General features: G+C 35.5%; 1 protein-coding gene across 3 annotated transcripts in view; it reads right to left on the minus strand.

Annotated features, from left to right (window-relative positions):
• Positions 1-1,105: 1,105 nt before the first annotated feature.
• LOC149302367 (KH domain-containing, RNA-binding, signal transduction-associated protein 2-like) overlaps positions 1,106-16,674 on the minus strand; it is a 154,332-nt gene continuing 138,763 nt past the window's right edge. For all 3 annotated transcript variants that reach the window (XM_089482595.1, XM_089482594.1, XM_089482593.1), the window contains 3 exons: positions 10,222-10,304; positions 4,863-4,921; positions 1,106-1,200 (listed from right to left, as the gene is read on the minus strand). In XM_089482595.1, coding sequence (XP_089338721.1) covers positions 1,106-1,200; positions 4,863-4,921; positions 10,222-10,304 — 237 coding nt within the window. The remainder of the gene's footprint in view (positions 1,201-4,862; positions 4,922-10,221; positions 10,305-16,674) is intronic.

Raw genomic sequence — 16,674 nt, forward strand, 5'->3', positions numbered from 1 at the left:
AGTTCCAAGTTTGAATAGCTAGGCATTAGGACAGTCTTATGGTAGTGGTAAGTGGTACACTTACCTCTTTTTACCTCCATTACATTCTCACGGAAGTCATGCTAGTAGCACAAACAAGTCAATCAGATTTTGGTTTAGCAAGATGGAGCTTAAAAAATAGTTTAGTATCCATTTATAGTATTAGATCCAATTTCCCATTAGCAAATCGGTCATTAGTGATTTCTAGTGGTGATTCATATAACAGTTTAGATTGTTAACTTTTAAGTTATTTAACAAGCAAGAATTATTAATACAGTTTTAAAAATCTTACACAAAATACTTATAACAGGCTTGGGTTCGTTTTGTAGTTTTTAAATGTAAACGTTTAAGTCGTCCCTAGAAAAGGAAATAAAGCAGGCATTTAGAACTAGAAAGCAAGTGATTGCAAATTTAGTTTCTTACAAAAAGTTTCAGCTTTATTGACAAATTATGGCAAACATATTTGACAAGTTATGATTTCCTATTTAGAGAAGATTACACATTGACTCTTATGTGATTGTTTTAACAAGTACAGATTAAAACACTGAACAAATTCAGTTAGCTACATACATACAGTAGCCAGTTTGGATTTCAAGCCCATTAAAACAGCATTTTAAATTAAATTTACAAACTTAATATTGAACATCTTGTTTCTTACATATATTAAAAATTCAGTTTAAAACACTTTATCTACAATTTAATTATTTTCTGGTCAAAAACATATTACAATAGTTTAGCGACCCTACACAAAAAACAGGCTTTGCATTTTCCGAATTTATCAAGAGAATTCATAGTTAGAACACTTTCATGCTTTTATAAAAAGTAATACACCACAATGAATCACAACCACGAGAACATTATCCTGTTTCATGGTTTATGGACTACATGATTCTGCAAAAATGCTGAGTCCATGTTAGAAAATAAATATAAAGCCAATGTCACACCAATGTCTGGAAGTGTATAGGGAAACCAAAAACAATAATTCCCCAAGATAAAAATGGACTATTACTTGTCATGTTGCTGTTTATGCAGAGCCGTAAGGCTATTAATTGTCTTTAAGATGAGGCCACAAATGTGCAGGAGGCCTTCAATATCTACCATACGGATGTTCTCGGTAGCCTCCTCTAGATGTTCTTTGAGGTGGTACTTTTAAGCTGGATCGGGATGTGGTCCATTCTTGCCCTAGAACCAAAAACCTTATTAATTATTTTCTTGGTAAATTATGTTTAAAGCCATTGAAAGTTCATCTTGTATTTTGTATCATAGATCAGTAGTCATTTACTTCTACATCTAGTTGAGTGATATCTTTGTATCATATCTGTGTATATATTTCCTATAAAGGGTTGCATGTGGTATTCAATATAAATTGAGAAAAAAATAATGTTTAATGGATTGTACAATAAATGTTTATCCAACCATTGTAGCTATTGTACCTTCAAGGCCAATGAAGCAAAATAATACACAGTACTTTAGTAGTGTTTCCTTTATAATTCATCCCCTACATCATTTTTATCATGTTCAAAAGATCTTGCACACATGGTGATAACTAATTTGATGAGTGAACACAACTGCAATTTTAGTCATTGGTGAGGCTCAGAAGCTTAATGGTTACATATCATCATACCTGGTAAGTCATTGGGTTTCACCCAGAGTCTCTATCCTGCTTCTCCAGGTCTCCGGTTCACTTTCCTCTTCCTCCAGACAAGGAGGTTTCATTTTGCCCATGACCACTCCCCACCAACTTCCTCTCCTACTCCTAGCCCACTTAAGGCTGCCTGAGGCTTGTTTGGCCCATATGCACAGGTAACTTTGCCTCTGTGTGGCTACCCCACCCAATGAAGCCACTCTCCCAAAAGGTAGCCATATCATATTTATATAGATGCTAAACGTGAAACCGGGGAAATTATCTTACCATTATCGTAAGATACATTTCTAAATTTAAATCTACAATAAAATGCAAGAAATAGTACATTTACACATTCTGGTCAGCTAATTTTATTGTTAAAATAATCTATTGTTCTTATTAAATATTCTGAATATTTTAACAGAATTCTTCAGAACTAGAACATACAGGACATAGTTTTATAATTTAGAATTATTTTACTGCTATATCTTTTAACTAGTAGAATACAGAAAAAAGCAAACTTCTTGTAGCTGCTGGTACCGCTGGCAGCTTTTATTACAGTTTACACTACTGTATGCTGAATTTGTATTTTATTTTATATGCTGACTACTTGTTTAATTTTGCTCCCTGTAGAGAGAATCACTTGTTATAAACTTCCATCTGTCTCCCAAGAGTCACATTTTTAAGTGCTTGTGGCGATGCAATTAAATTCAGAGATAATTATTACACACTTGTGAATGATTGCAAGACGTAAATAGTATATACTGTAATTAATGCGCACTCAAACTGTCATCTTTATAGTTTATTCTGCAAACATCTTTGTTGTACTTAATTTTAAGATAGGTTGTAATTCAGGAAAGTTACATTTACAATACAATACTAAATCAAGAACACCACTGCTTTATCAAACATATAAAACAATTGATAGGTATCCACAGTTTGCATATGCAACCATACATGTATGTATAACTGCCCCATACAGCTGTATCTACCTACTGTAGTTTTTATTTCCAATCTTACCAAATCTCTGTTTTCTCCTCTGAATGTTACAACACAATCTAATACTGTCTGAAAGTACTAATGCACTAAACTTCTACATCCTTAGGAACACCTTAATGTTTTATTACTGTTTATTACATCCTTATCTTCCAGAAAACACAATTGACTGAACTTTCTGCTTTATATTTTATTTTGATCCCTCACAAAGACTTTGCCACCTGCATCACTGTGCCAAATCAACCAAATCAAGCTTATCATACAGCGTCAAAAATGTTTGGCAATTGATTTAGATTTGTGTTATGTAATGTGCTGATGCATAACAGCTCATTGAAAAGAACCACTTCTAAATAAAGTAATGCCTGACAGTTATTTTCTAAAGACTGCATTTTTATTGCTAGATGAGCAAACTGTGATAATAGCAACATTGAAGACCGCACAGCTTGAGTAGGGGACATGTGGGCCTGAAACATTGCTATTATCACAGTATGTTCACTTGATAATACAACACAATTTTCAGCATTTTCCTTTGTGGATTTAAGTGCATTATATAAAACTTTACTAACATTTTACTAAAACAAGTGCTAAACACCCTCTACATCACTCTTGTGCTTGCATGTCCTTCTCTGAAACGTGTGAAAACTATTTACACACCAAACCCACCTATAAAATACAATATACACATACATAAATAATAATAAAGCAATAAAAGTTACAAATACCCTCTATTAACAAAAGGTGTGCGGTGGTGTTATATCAATTTGATATAACACCACCGCATACCTTTTGTTAATAGAGGGTATTTGTAACCTTTATTGCTTTATTCAATTCAAGTCATTTGCTCAATGGCACTGGATTGCAAAATGGACTCTGGCTACCGGGGAGCATGATTATATATTCTTGTGTTATGACCCTGTATCGCATAATTCACTGACTTTAATGGTATCCATAGACTTGAATGAGGACAAAAATATTGGGATACCTGACCATTACACCCAGAGGGACTTTCATGAATTTGCATTCTAGATACATACACTTTAATATGAAGCTGGTCTCCTCTCCCTTTGCAGCAATAACAGCTTCCACTATTCCGAGAAGGCTTTCCACAAGATTTGGGATTGTTTCTCTGATATGCCCATTCATCCAGTGGAGCACTTCTGAGGTCAGGCACTGCTGTTGGATGAGAAGACCTGGCTCGCAATCTCTTTTGTTTTAGTTCATCCCAAAGGTGTTCAAAGGGGTGACGATCAGGGCTCTGTGCAGGCCAGTCAAGTTCTTCCACACCAAACGCATCCAACCACATCTTTATAGACCTTGCACTGGGCTACAGTCATACTGGAATAAAAAAGGGCCTCCCCCAAGCATTGTATTGCCCAAAATGTATTGGTATGCTGAAGGGGACATACCAAGCTATTTTGAAGAAAAGTCCTATGCTTCCAACTTTGTGAGAACAGTTTGGGGAAGGCCTTTTTCTATTTCAGCATAACTGCAAGGGGGGCAGCTACATATTAATGTCTATGTCTTTAGAATGCCATGTCATAAAGGTCCCTGTAGGGTAATGATCAGGTGTCCCAATACTTTTGTCCATATAGTATTTCAGACTGTAAGTGAGATTCTGGTAGTTACAAGCAATTTTATAATGTGGTTTTTAAAAGCATCCAGATATTATGGAATGCATATAGTAAATAGATACTGTCTGAATCAAATATATAAAAGTAGAACTTGCAGGACACATACATTATCATCTTTCTTCATCCCAGTTACTAACTGCTCTAATATAACATTATGGTCCTGCTTCTATGTGTGATGAACAATGTAGATATATATTTGGCTATATTTGAGCCAACTTATAGCCAAATGGAACCTGTTGAAATAATTTTTCTTTTTCTTAAATTCTCCTTTTGTTTAGATTTTTTTAAAGTGTGCCCCAATCCTACTTTATCTCCACATTCACTTGAATTTTATTACTTTTATCTTTAATAGTTTCTTGTCAAAAAGTACATTTACATTTTAATGTTTTCAATGATGTTGCATAATGAATTAATTTCAGATTGAATTTCCTTTCCACAAAATGATAGAACCTCTAGATTTACTTTACACCTCTTTCAGATACCTATAAAGTTAGATACTTAAGTGTGAGATTACGCTGGTCCATTAAAAATATCTATCTATCTGTAATTAATTTCATATATAGTGCAAATAGGTAATAAATCATTGTTCTTACCATAATTATTGTAGCTCTCTTCAGTTGTACCATGTGCATAATCATAATATTCTGGTACACTAAGACATATAAGAAATAAATAGTTACAAAATAATGTTGTGTACATATTCTTTTTATCTTGAAGGTCTTCATATTTCATTTTGCATGCAAAAACACAAATTTTCCTAGAACACAAACTAATTTTTTAACCGTGGCAGGGATAAACATATATTAAAATGTATATTTTGGATATAGTATTAAAGTGTAAATCATTATAATCCTATATTTTACGTTTATCACAATGTCATGTACTCAGTTCCTCAGGACAATTTTTGTATTTTTACATCAGTAGTTACTATGCTATATGCTATTTAAATTAGTTGTAAGAGTAAATAATATAATTATTATAATATTATAATGCTGTTCCATGTTAGTACATTTGTTAAATATGGATCTATGGAGACTGTGAATATGGAAGCAAGATGATGGAAACATTATTTGCGGAAATTGTGCCATTTAATTACATACACGTTTTTAGCTCGCTATTACTTGTTAATGACACTTACTGTCATATTTTGCCTTTCATAAGATTAACGTGCACATGAAAATGTTGGATGTAATTTATTGACGCTCATAGCTTAATTTCACTGATGAATATATTCCAACATCCCGCATGGCAAATAATGGTTGCTGAAGTTATGAAGGCAAAAATACATTTTAAATCATACTATTCAATGATTTTAGGCGTATCAATAAATGATTCTTCTTAGTTTTTAATTTGCTTTTGTTGCAAAAGTTTTTACAATTTTTATCGTTATGCACATTTAATGGAAAGTTGGATTAATCTCTCTGGAGTTTATTTTTATTGAGTTTTATAACAAAATAACTCATACACCATGCCAATTAACATCTGCAAAAAGGGGAGACCGTGATATGTACGGGCAGGAAGGTCCAAAGTAATGCCTCATTGATGTTTTTCTTTTTTTAAATGGAACAATAAACAAAACCACATAACCACTTGAAGATCTTTTTTTTTCTATTAGAGAAGAAAATCACATTTGGCACAAGTCGCTTGTTAACTCATAGTGACAGCAACAAAGGGGAAAAGGGACACTGTCAGAGCTGTTTAACTCCTCATATAGAATATGTCCTCGTGTGATGCAATGTGACTGTCCAACACAGCAGTGTTCCTGGAAACCTATAAGTAATTCATTCTGAAAATGTGATTTGTAGTAAATGTATTAAGACTTACCACATATCATCTCTTACAGCAATTGGTCAGCAGAACGTTAGCATTCTTAAAACAATGGGGTAATTATGGCATACTGATAAGTTATTAGTTTAATAATAAGCAAAGATCTGCATGCTATATGAAGTCCTGCTAATAATGTTATTAATTATGCATAATCCAATGGTGTTACACAGAAATGTAACTATTGAAAAGATTATCTGTTACTTGGGAAAACAATTTTGGTGCATGCTCCTGATTTCTATGTTTCAATGTCATGTGAAGTATAACTGAGTTGTGCATTGATTATGTGTCAAGTATCACTGAACATTGCCTTTGACTTTATTCTGACAACTACATTTCTGGCTGAGAAGGGGTTTTGGATGAAATATGTGAACTGTTGTTCTATTTTATCTAACCTTTACTTAATATGATCTATAAAAAGTAACCGGAGTATTGAACCTGTTAATAAAATGTGTGCAGGGAAATAAAACAGGTTAATTGCTTGCAATAAAGCATGTCTCTTTGTTGCCCAGGGGAAGCTCAGTGATATAGCTTTGCTATCAGACCAGAATTTGAAGCTGGTATTTGGACACCCCAATCAAAAACAGGAAATTATTTTCATGAGCTTGATGCTAATGTCCTGAGATGGTTTGCCAACACATGATTTCCGGTTCAATTCCAATCAATGTGAAGTGAATTTTTTATTCAGCATAATATATTGAGCCCACTGTGTGTTGTACACCCATTTAGACTGATCATCTTGTGTACATACATGCACACACACATACACACATTTAGAGTTTTATTATATTTCTTTATTGATAAACTAGGATTGAATTTCCCTTTTCATGTCGTATAACAAAAATAACATAATATAAATTAGTAATGTCTGCATTCAGATTTAATCAGTAGTGCCACTGATTAGTGCTATAGTCTGTTTTGTCTTTTTTTTACTATGAGCTGTCAGTATTGTTGTGACACAAATAAATGCATATGCATAGATGAGTTTATCTACTAAACAAGGCGTATCATGTAGGAGGATATATTTTCAGTATTTAATATTATCATTCCAACCAAAAAATGTTTCCAGATCTATTATACTTACTCTCATTAGTACTAATAATAAACATAACCTGTCTGTGAAAAAATAATATTTAATCACCATTTCTGTGTGACTATTTTAGAAAGAGAAACGCACACATTGTATTGTAGTAGTTTTACTGCAGAAAATACTAAGCAGGAAAATATTCGACATATTTACTCCCTAACAGCACAGAGACTTTTTATTAAAGTAATGTTTCAATAATGTATTGCCTACTAGGATAAAAAAGTAAGTATGTGTTTAAAATTAACCATATTTCTCTTGTGCCACGTAATTAGTGTACCGTATTGGCTCGAGTATAGGCCGCACCCGAGTATAGGCTGCACCCTAAAAGTTAGTAATTTAAAGTGTAATAGATATGCTGCTACTCTGCCCCCCGAGACATGCTGCCACTCTGTGTGTCCCAACGAGACATGCTGCCACTCTGTGTGTGTCCCCCCGAGATATGCTGCCACTCTGTCCCCCCCCCGATATATGCTGCCACTCTGTGTCCCCCCCCAGATATGCTGCCACTCTGTCCCCCCCCCGAGATATGCTGCCACTCTGTGTCCCCCCCGAGATGTGCCCCCCTCCCCTAGACTTACCAGTGCAGACTCCCGGTGTTTTGCGCGGGGACATCTATTCTACTCAGAACGGTATACAACTTCCGGTGCCGGAAGTGCCGGCACCAGAAGTTGTATACCGTTCTGCGTAGAATAGATGTCCCCCGTCGGCCCCGCAAGACACCCGGGACTCCGGGAGTCTGCACTGGTAAGGAGGATTATTAAAGCTTACCGCGCAGACGTTCACCGGGGAGCGTAAATAGCGTCCACTGCCAGCACGTCTGCACGATGTGCTTTAACAATCTCCCTTGCCGGGACTCCCCCATGGGAATTCCCGGCAAGGGATATTGTTAAAGCACACCGAGCAGACGTGCCGGCAGCGGGGGTTTATGTGCATCACCGCTGCCGGTGAACATCTGTGCGATGCGCTTAGACAAGCTCCCGTGCCGGCACTCCCCCCGTGGAAAGTGCCGGCAGGGGTGGCTGTCTGAGCGTATCGGAGAGTAGGATGCAGGTCTCCTGCACTGCTGTGGGGGATCTGTATCCTAACCCTGCTGCCTCCCCGGCACCCGGAACTGCATGTCCCTGGCGTCGGGCGATAGACACCAAATATAGGCCGCACCCTCACTTTAAAGACTTAAAGTGGGGGAAAAAAGTGCGGCCTATATTCGGGCAAATACGGTATATGTCTAATGTATCTAATTCGATATACCGTAGCACCTTGTTTGATCAGTAATTCTAAATAAAAGAATTACAAAATTGTGTTTTCTTCTACGTACCTTTTACATGGGTTTTTCAAAAACTATTAATCTATTTAGTAAAATTATTTATGTTGGTGGAATTTGTTATTTATGTGCTTTCTGCAGTGTCTAAGTATGTTTGGCCAAGAAGCATTTATGAAAATAAGAACTGTGATAGGCTTCCTGTTATCTACTGCTATTCAATAATCAATGAGTTATAAGGGCAGTGATAGGAAAAATTATTTCTGCATTAACCAGGCATTGTGAAAGGTCAACCACGGCGTGTTTCTCGTGCAAAAATGGCCACATTCGCACTGCATAATGTATAATTAATGCCTGTTGGTTGCTAACAATAAATTATTTGGACTTTTACAAAATACAACTCCATAGTGGAGAAACCTACATTTAACACACAATAGAGAAAGATGAATGCATATATTTGCGGGTATACTTTGATAAATGATATTGAACAAACAAAACTGTAAATTATGCTAAATCATTATCCGTTCACAATCGATCTTCAACTGAGAGTTCACAAAATTAAGGCTGACAATATTCAGAGATTCAAATAAACCTTTTTCCATCTGCATAGACATACACTGACAATGAGACCAAATTACGTATTCTGTGTAGATGCTTAATGATTAGATTTGGGAACAAAATTTGTTGTCCGACATCCAACTCACTCTCTCACACTTTATCACACTCTCACTCACTAATTTTAATTCACTCTCTCATGCTCTCTGAATGTCTTCCTACCTTCTCTGCCAGCCACTTCTGCTTCAGTGTCTCACAGTTTATCTTCTATGTCTGTCTTCTTGTTTTTCATGGTCTTATCCTTTCTCCTCTCTTTTATCTTTTCCTTTCTCTCTTCTTTCTTCTCTCTTCTCTCTTCATCCACATTTTGGCGGCCATAATCTGCAAACATCCACCGCCGATCAAGGGTGTGGAAATCACCAAATGCTCCTCCATCTTGACAGTTCACACAAGCTTATCTTAGGGTAAAATGGCAGAGCTATTGGTGATATCTTATCCAATGGTTGGAGGGTTGGGGGAGAGGATATCACCTGAAGCTCTGCCACGGGGGGGGGGTTCACACAGGGTTATTTTAGTGCAAAATGGGGGAGCTTCTAGTGACGTCCTCTCCCCTGATCCACCAATCTGGGGAGAGGTTTTCACGAGAAGTTCCGCCATTTTAACGGAACTTCACACAGAATTATCATAGGGCAAAATAGTGGGATTCCGGTGACATCCTCTTCAACCGGAGGACAGGACGTCAATGGAAGCTCCACCATATCAGTGGAAGTACTTTACGTGGAGATGTAGAGGAAGAAATACGAGAGAAAAAAAAGTAGATGAAGAAAAAGAAGATGTGAGACACAGAAGTGGAGCTGCAAGACACCGAAGTGGTAGGCAGAGAAGGTACAGAGACATTCTGAGAATATGAGAGAGTGTGAGTGTGAGTGGAAGAGCCCACGAATTTCAAACAAAAATGCAAAGCTTTTTGCTTCAGGTTCGTTAGTTTTATAGAGGGTCTGGCCTTGTTTTCGTAAATTGGTACAAACTGACAAAATCGATAAATGTTGTTAAATTTGCAATTTCTACCAAATGCACAAGTCTAATAAGTAACATTAGTGTAGAAAATATAGAAGCACGATTGTTGAAATCTTATCCTATATCTATTCAATGAAATGGATTCCAAATACACTATGAAATAACTGATAAGGAAAATGTGTCATATAATTGTTGTTCAGTTTCAACATACCTTTCGGTTTGCATTTCATAATTGTTGTCATAGGCTTCGTAATTGTGCTCATCATAATCATCACCAAATCCGTCATCATAACCCTATAAATATATTAAAAACATAAATGTTAGTAATTTGGTTCCGCTGTATCGAAAGTGGAGGTTAATAGTGTCTACAATGATCATAGTTTGGATCTCTCAAGGTTTGACCCCAAGCCTTAGAATTTTCAAACCAGGCTCAGGATCTTAAACTTGCAGAGCAAGCAGTCTGGAGCTGTGACAGTCTGTGACTCCTTCACATGTTGATTTGATGATAAGATCTTCACAATTGATGCTTTTCAAGTTGTACCATCACAGCTCAAATCTTAATAAAGTAAACTGGCTACTTTATTAAGATGTCTACCTCCTGATAAGTAATATTTGTTATTATGATCATTATTGGAAACTTTTGTTTGCCACCGTTATAGATATAAATATAACATTTAGCAGGTGAAGCACTTTATATAGATCTGCTTTGTGCTGAGAATAGCTGATTATGGGTTGGAGTGATGGCATAACCATCTGCGCAGTTGACTGAATATTAAGGGTTCCCAGGTGTGGTAAAAGCCCTAGCTGCCATTGAACAGACAGTATACAATTTTTGTGGGTTCACTAAACAGGGAAAATGAGAATCATGGATAAATAAAGAAAAAATATTTTTTGAAAATGTTTTTTATTCAGCTCCTCTTTACTTATTTCTCAGTCTGTTTTTAGGAGTTTAGCAATGTGCTTCCAAGTATAGATTGCTTCACCTGCTTCATGCAGCATTTTCCCCAGAAAATTACAAAAGGTGCTAAAAAACTCCAGTGCACATGCATTTAAAATACTGAAGGCCATGGGGACTTGCTAAATGACTCAGAACATTTCATCACCAGATTTAGAAATCAGTCCAAAGTTAAAAATAAAAATATAGAAGATCATAGCACATTTCCATTTAGAATACTTCACTGCATCTGAAAATTAGTTTGTGTTTATTCCAAAATTCAAATGTTTAATTTCATCACCATCTTACAAGGTCACTTTTTTGCATTTTACCTGACATTAAATGTATATTTATTTGTTTTCCTGTTCTTAATGGCATTTAAGTAATATGTGTTTTCAATCTGCCAAATATTCTTATATATTAATTTATGTGCATTACATTTATATATTATTAGTTTAGGTTACATAAACTACTACTATTCTGAATAAATTTTATCAGTATGACATGTGTGTCCTGGTTGTATATATAGAATTTAGAACTCCAGATAAAATAACTAGAACCTGGGACAAACATAAATGGCCTATTTGAAACTTGACTTGAAAATTAATTATTGGATGAGAATCTCATACTCATATCGGTTAACAATTCAGCTCACCATGCACATATTTTAACAAACAGCTCACATTTACCTACGCTGTTAGCGTGTGGAATCACGGTACTGCACGTCTCATTTTCAATAGAGAACCATAGTGCATGTAAGGCCATAAGTCACCCAACTAAGAGCAAAGTAATTGAAAATATAGGTACAATTGAGCTAAATTTGTCATAAAAATGAGATCCCCTTTGCCTTAATCAAAAGTACAAATAAAAGGGTAAAACCAGATGGTCTACTTGAACAAAATACAAAAATAAGAAAAAAAAATATTACATTTAAAACTAACTTTCATTATTTACTGAATAAAAATAAATATAATAAAAGATAATATGGATACAGCACTTAAATATCAGAATTGGATACATTTTGCATATGCTAAATTGTCTGTGGAAGAACTAAATTGCAATCTAAACATGTAAGCAATTTAGTTCTATTATTATTGAATACGAGTCTTATCTGATTGTTTTTATTCCCTTTATTTTTATTCAGTAAAAAGTTAACAGGTTTTCCCACTTTCTTTCTCTTTGTGGACAGAGTATTCATTTTACATGCATGGTAGATTCAAATTTACTTGTTTGGGCTTCAGGCCAATTATCACTGGTGAAAATTATTTTCATTTAAAGAGGCGCTACATATGTCTGATTGTTCTCTTTAAATATTTACGTGGTTCATTTTGCAAATGCCTGGGGGTAATCTGCAGAAACACCCAAAATGCTTTTCCCTCTTTCCCAAATCCACCTAGCAAAATACCATGCACTGGTTCTGGTGAGGGCTGAGTGCAGGGGCTCTGTTTAGACCTCAGTGAACATTTTTAAAGTCCTCCCATTGATTTCAATGGAGCATTTTCTTGCCACTGATGGGCTGCTTGAAGCTATCGATCAGTTGCAGGAAAGTTCTTCCATTAATGTCAGAATTACTGCAACTTTTGTGTCAGGTAAGACACAAATGGGACATTAGACTGTAGATTATTGTTACATTTTTGTTACAAGCTGTGCATTACATGTGGTTAGTTCAGTTGATACTTTTCTCACAGAAGTCCCACAAATCTATTATGGCCATAGCCATACAAGAGGGATAATTAAAAAAAATAATGCTAGCAATAAACACCAAAAATGGTTTTAAAATGTAAATTGTCCAATATACAAATACTCTAACAATTACTTTAGACATATCTACAATCATTTCACTGTAGAAAATTTGACAAAAATGTATTAATTTAAAAATGTATTCATTTTAAAATGTATTAAGCTAAAATGCTTAGATAATGATTTGAATGTTTGGGTACATTCCAATTAGCCTTCTCCTAAAACTAGGGGAGGCAGTATCCACATATAATATTCCACATTCTTGATTGCTATATTACAGCAAGTTCTCTTTTCTCAGTTCTATACACCATAGCTTTCCTCTACATGATCTACACAAATAAAAACACCCAAACTAAATTCATTCTTACTTGTGCGTAGGATTGTACATGAAACAAAAAAATGGTAACATTAGCAAAACTCTATTATTATTATTATTACTACTTATTCTTTTGTAGCTACTCCGCAAATCACCCGGTCAGCATGTAAGTCTGTTTACAATTGCTCTTTCCTTTTCAGTTTCTCCATACATGTCTGCCTTTTTAAAATATATTTGTGCCATATTCCTTTAGTATCTTAGCATACAAACCATGAAACTGGTCTGAATAATAATTCCTTCTAGAGTTGAAGTTTTGCTCATGAAGCCCAAATGGCTAATCTTGCTAACCTGCTAATGGACTTTAAATTCAGTGAAGCCTTATAACGTAGCTTTCCTTTAATGAAGCCAGATCCTTATATTTTAACACTCATTCGGGAAACCAATTAACTCTAGGTCTATTGAACAACTTGAGCAGGAAATAAATCAAGTGTTAAAATATTGGTGAAGAGCCAGGCTGTCTGTAATTAGGTTACTGATGTATCCAAAGCAGCCTCCGATATGCTCTCATGGATTGACAGCTTCTACTGTCCAAGGCAATTAGAATTTATGTCCCAGTTTCATAGGTGATATCTGAGCAATGAAAACACAATACAATTACTTTACCATTTTCCAACCTATTACTCTGACACGTTTCAGAAATATTCTAACTTTTTACTTTTTACTGTCTAGCTATTGTCTATACCACTAATAATGTAGGTCCTACCTAAAGAATTCTGAGTATATTTAAATAGAACACTCTGGCATACCACTTGTTTGTAATCTATGTATTCAAATTTAAGGCACAACTTTATCCATTTTTTCATTCAATTCTATATTTACTAAATGTAGCACTTTTATAACTAAATGTGGTATTAGACATAAAACAGTCACTGGGTTTAGAAATGATCAATGCTTTTAGTGACTTAATATATACAGTATATATTATACAGTACTGTGCACATTTTTTAAATGGGGTGAAAAAATCTAAAAAATGTGCACAGAGAATTTTGAGCTCCCCTTGTAGGTTAAATACAGATGCTGCATTCAATCATGCAAGTCAATGGAGCCCAGATTACTAATCACAATGTTAAGAAATAAATAATGTGGTAACATGTAACCTAATTCTTCACTGATGTCACCATCAGGGAAACCATCAAGTTTCTTTTACAAATCAAAACAAGCAGATTCATGTGCACCCTATAGGGAACCAATGAATACAAAATAGTGCCAACGTTGTCCAATTAAAAGTTAAAGTTTTACATTTTACAATATTTTTCTAATGTTTCTACTGTAGTGGAAGGAGATGCTTTTTGTTTGTTTTGAACCATCATGTTTTAACAAAATGGAAAAAAAGTCAAAAATATTTATAAAAAAGAAAGTTTATTTTTATGAGCAAGATCAAAAATTTGCGCTGGATCTTGACAAACATGTGGCAAGGAAAGAGTTCAAATAAGGGCATTTGAAAATACCCATGGGTGTTTAGTTTTCAAAAATTCAACTCTCCCAAATAGGACATGGGCATAGACTGACCAAATGTCAAAACTCAAAAAATGCACGCCTCCCAAATGTGGCATTTTACAGATGCTGCATTCAATCATGCAAGTCAATGGAGTCCAGATTACTAATCACAATGTTAAGAAATAAATAATGTGGTAACATGTAACCTAATTCTTCACTGATGTCACCATCAGGGAAAGCATCAAGTTTCTTTTACAAATCAAAACAAGCAGATTCATGTGCACCCTATAGGGAACCAATGAATACAAAATAGTGCTAACGTTGTCCAATTAAAAGTTAAAGTTTTACATTTTACAATATTTTTCTAATGTTTCTACTGTAGTGGAAGGAGATGCTTTTTGTTTGTTTTGAACCATCATGTTTTAACAAAATGGAAAAAAAGTCAAAAAAATTTATAAAAAAGAAAGTTTATTTTTATGAGCAAGATCAAAAATTTGCGCTGGATCTTGACAAACATGTGGCAAGGAAAGAGTTCAAATAAGGGCATTTGAAAATACCCATGGGTGTTTAGTTTTCAAAAATTCAACTCTCCCAAATAGGACATGGGCATAGACTGACCAAATGTCAAAACTCAAAAAATGCACGCCTCCCAAATGTGGCATTTTACATCCGAAACAACCTACAAACCTATGCATCGCTGTAGTCAGAATATGTTGCTTAATACATATTGGGGTTTTGCTTGGCAGTGACACATAGCAGGAGTTCTTAAATTATAACTTAAGTAGAATTTATGTGTGAAAAAACACCACCAAAAAGTACAACTATAAAATTTAATAACGGCTGGTGGCAGAATTAGTACATGGAAAAGAGTTAAAATACCAGCATTTGAAATGTCCTGAGGTGTCTAGTTTTAAAAATATATGGTTTGATTGTGTAAATTGAACTGGCTTCAATGATGTCCCAAATGGGATATGGGGGCAGGAGGATTAGATGTCAAAATTCCAAGTTGAAAAAACAAAATGTGCATGTCCCAAATGTGTTCCTTTTGGCCCCAAACAACCTGACAAATCTATGCATGGGTGGGATCACTGTACTCAAGAGAGGTGTGAAGTTTACAGAGGAAGAGGTGCGGTCTATGCAGGAAGGCGTGGGGTAAATTAAGAATTGGGGGACGCGTGTGAATAGTCAGGCCGACAGCAACACAAAACCTAACCGATAATGCTGTTATGTGGATTCTCGGCCATGTATGATGGGAATATAAAAAACTAATACTAAGTTTGGGACATGTCTATTCCTTAAGACATTCCACACTAAGATAAAAACTTCCTTTGGTTTCCTAGAGGTAAATGTTTACATTAAAAATATCAAAAATAGCTGCACTGTCAGTATAAACAAAAAGGACAATGCACTAGCTATAGGTAAAACTATTTCTGACATATCTGCCGGTGACATATTTGTCACCTTATTGTTCCTCTCATACATTTTGCTATTTGTTCTTATAGACTGTAATTCATTGAAGCAGTTGAGCAAATTTAAGTGTGAGATCAAAATTATTCTTTTGGTACATTACATGTATGAACTGTGGTTATCGATCATTAAAATTTCAGAAAAAATAACTGTCAGAATCTTTATATAAGATCTTCATCTTCACTATATTGTATTATTGGGTGCAGTATGCCTCTAGTAATGACACACACAAATGTTGATTGGAAAAAATATGTATATATCACCAGCGAAGGAGAAGCATATCCCACTTGGTAAAAGACTGCCGATAAGACACCCACCCACACAGAGGCGTATCTAGTGAAAATAGCGCCTATGGCAAGCACTGAAATTGCGCCCCTGTCCAAACTTCCACACATTAATTCACACTCTTTACTACCCCCTCTCCCTCCCTTGTCACTTTCTAACCCCTTTCACTCCCCTTTCCCTACTACCCTCTTCCTCTCCCCCTTTGTAGTTCTCTCACCTTGAGGTCCAGCGACGGGAGTCTTCTGTCTTCCTGCACTGCTGCGGTGCCCGCTGCTTCACTGCTGAGCGCCGTAATATGACGTCATATTTCGCCGCTCAGCAGTGAAGCAGCGGACACCAGCGAGCGGCTTTTAAACGCTGTCTTTTTTTTTTTGATACGGGGGGAGAACGAGGGGACCCGAGCCGTTGCTAGGAGTCCCTCTCTC

This window comes from Sceloporus occidentalis, unplaced genomic scaffold (assembly GCF_023333645.1).
Source record: "Sceloporus occidentalis isolate IW3139 unplaced genomic scaffold, rSceOcc1.0.p SCAF_19, whole genome shotgun sequence".
Taxonomy (NCBI): Eukaryota; Metazoa; Chordata; class Lepidosauria; order Squamata; family Phrynosomatidae; genus Sceloporus; species Sceloporus occidentalis.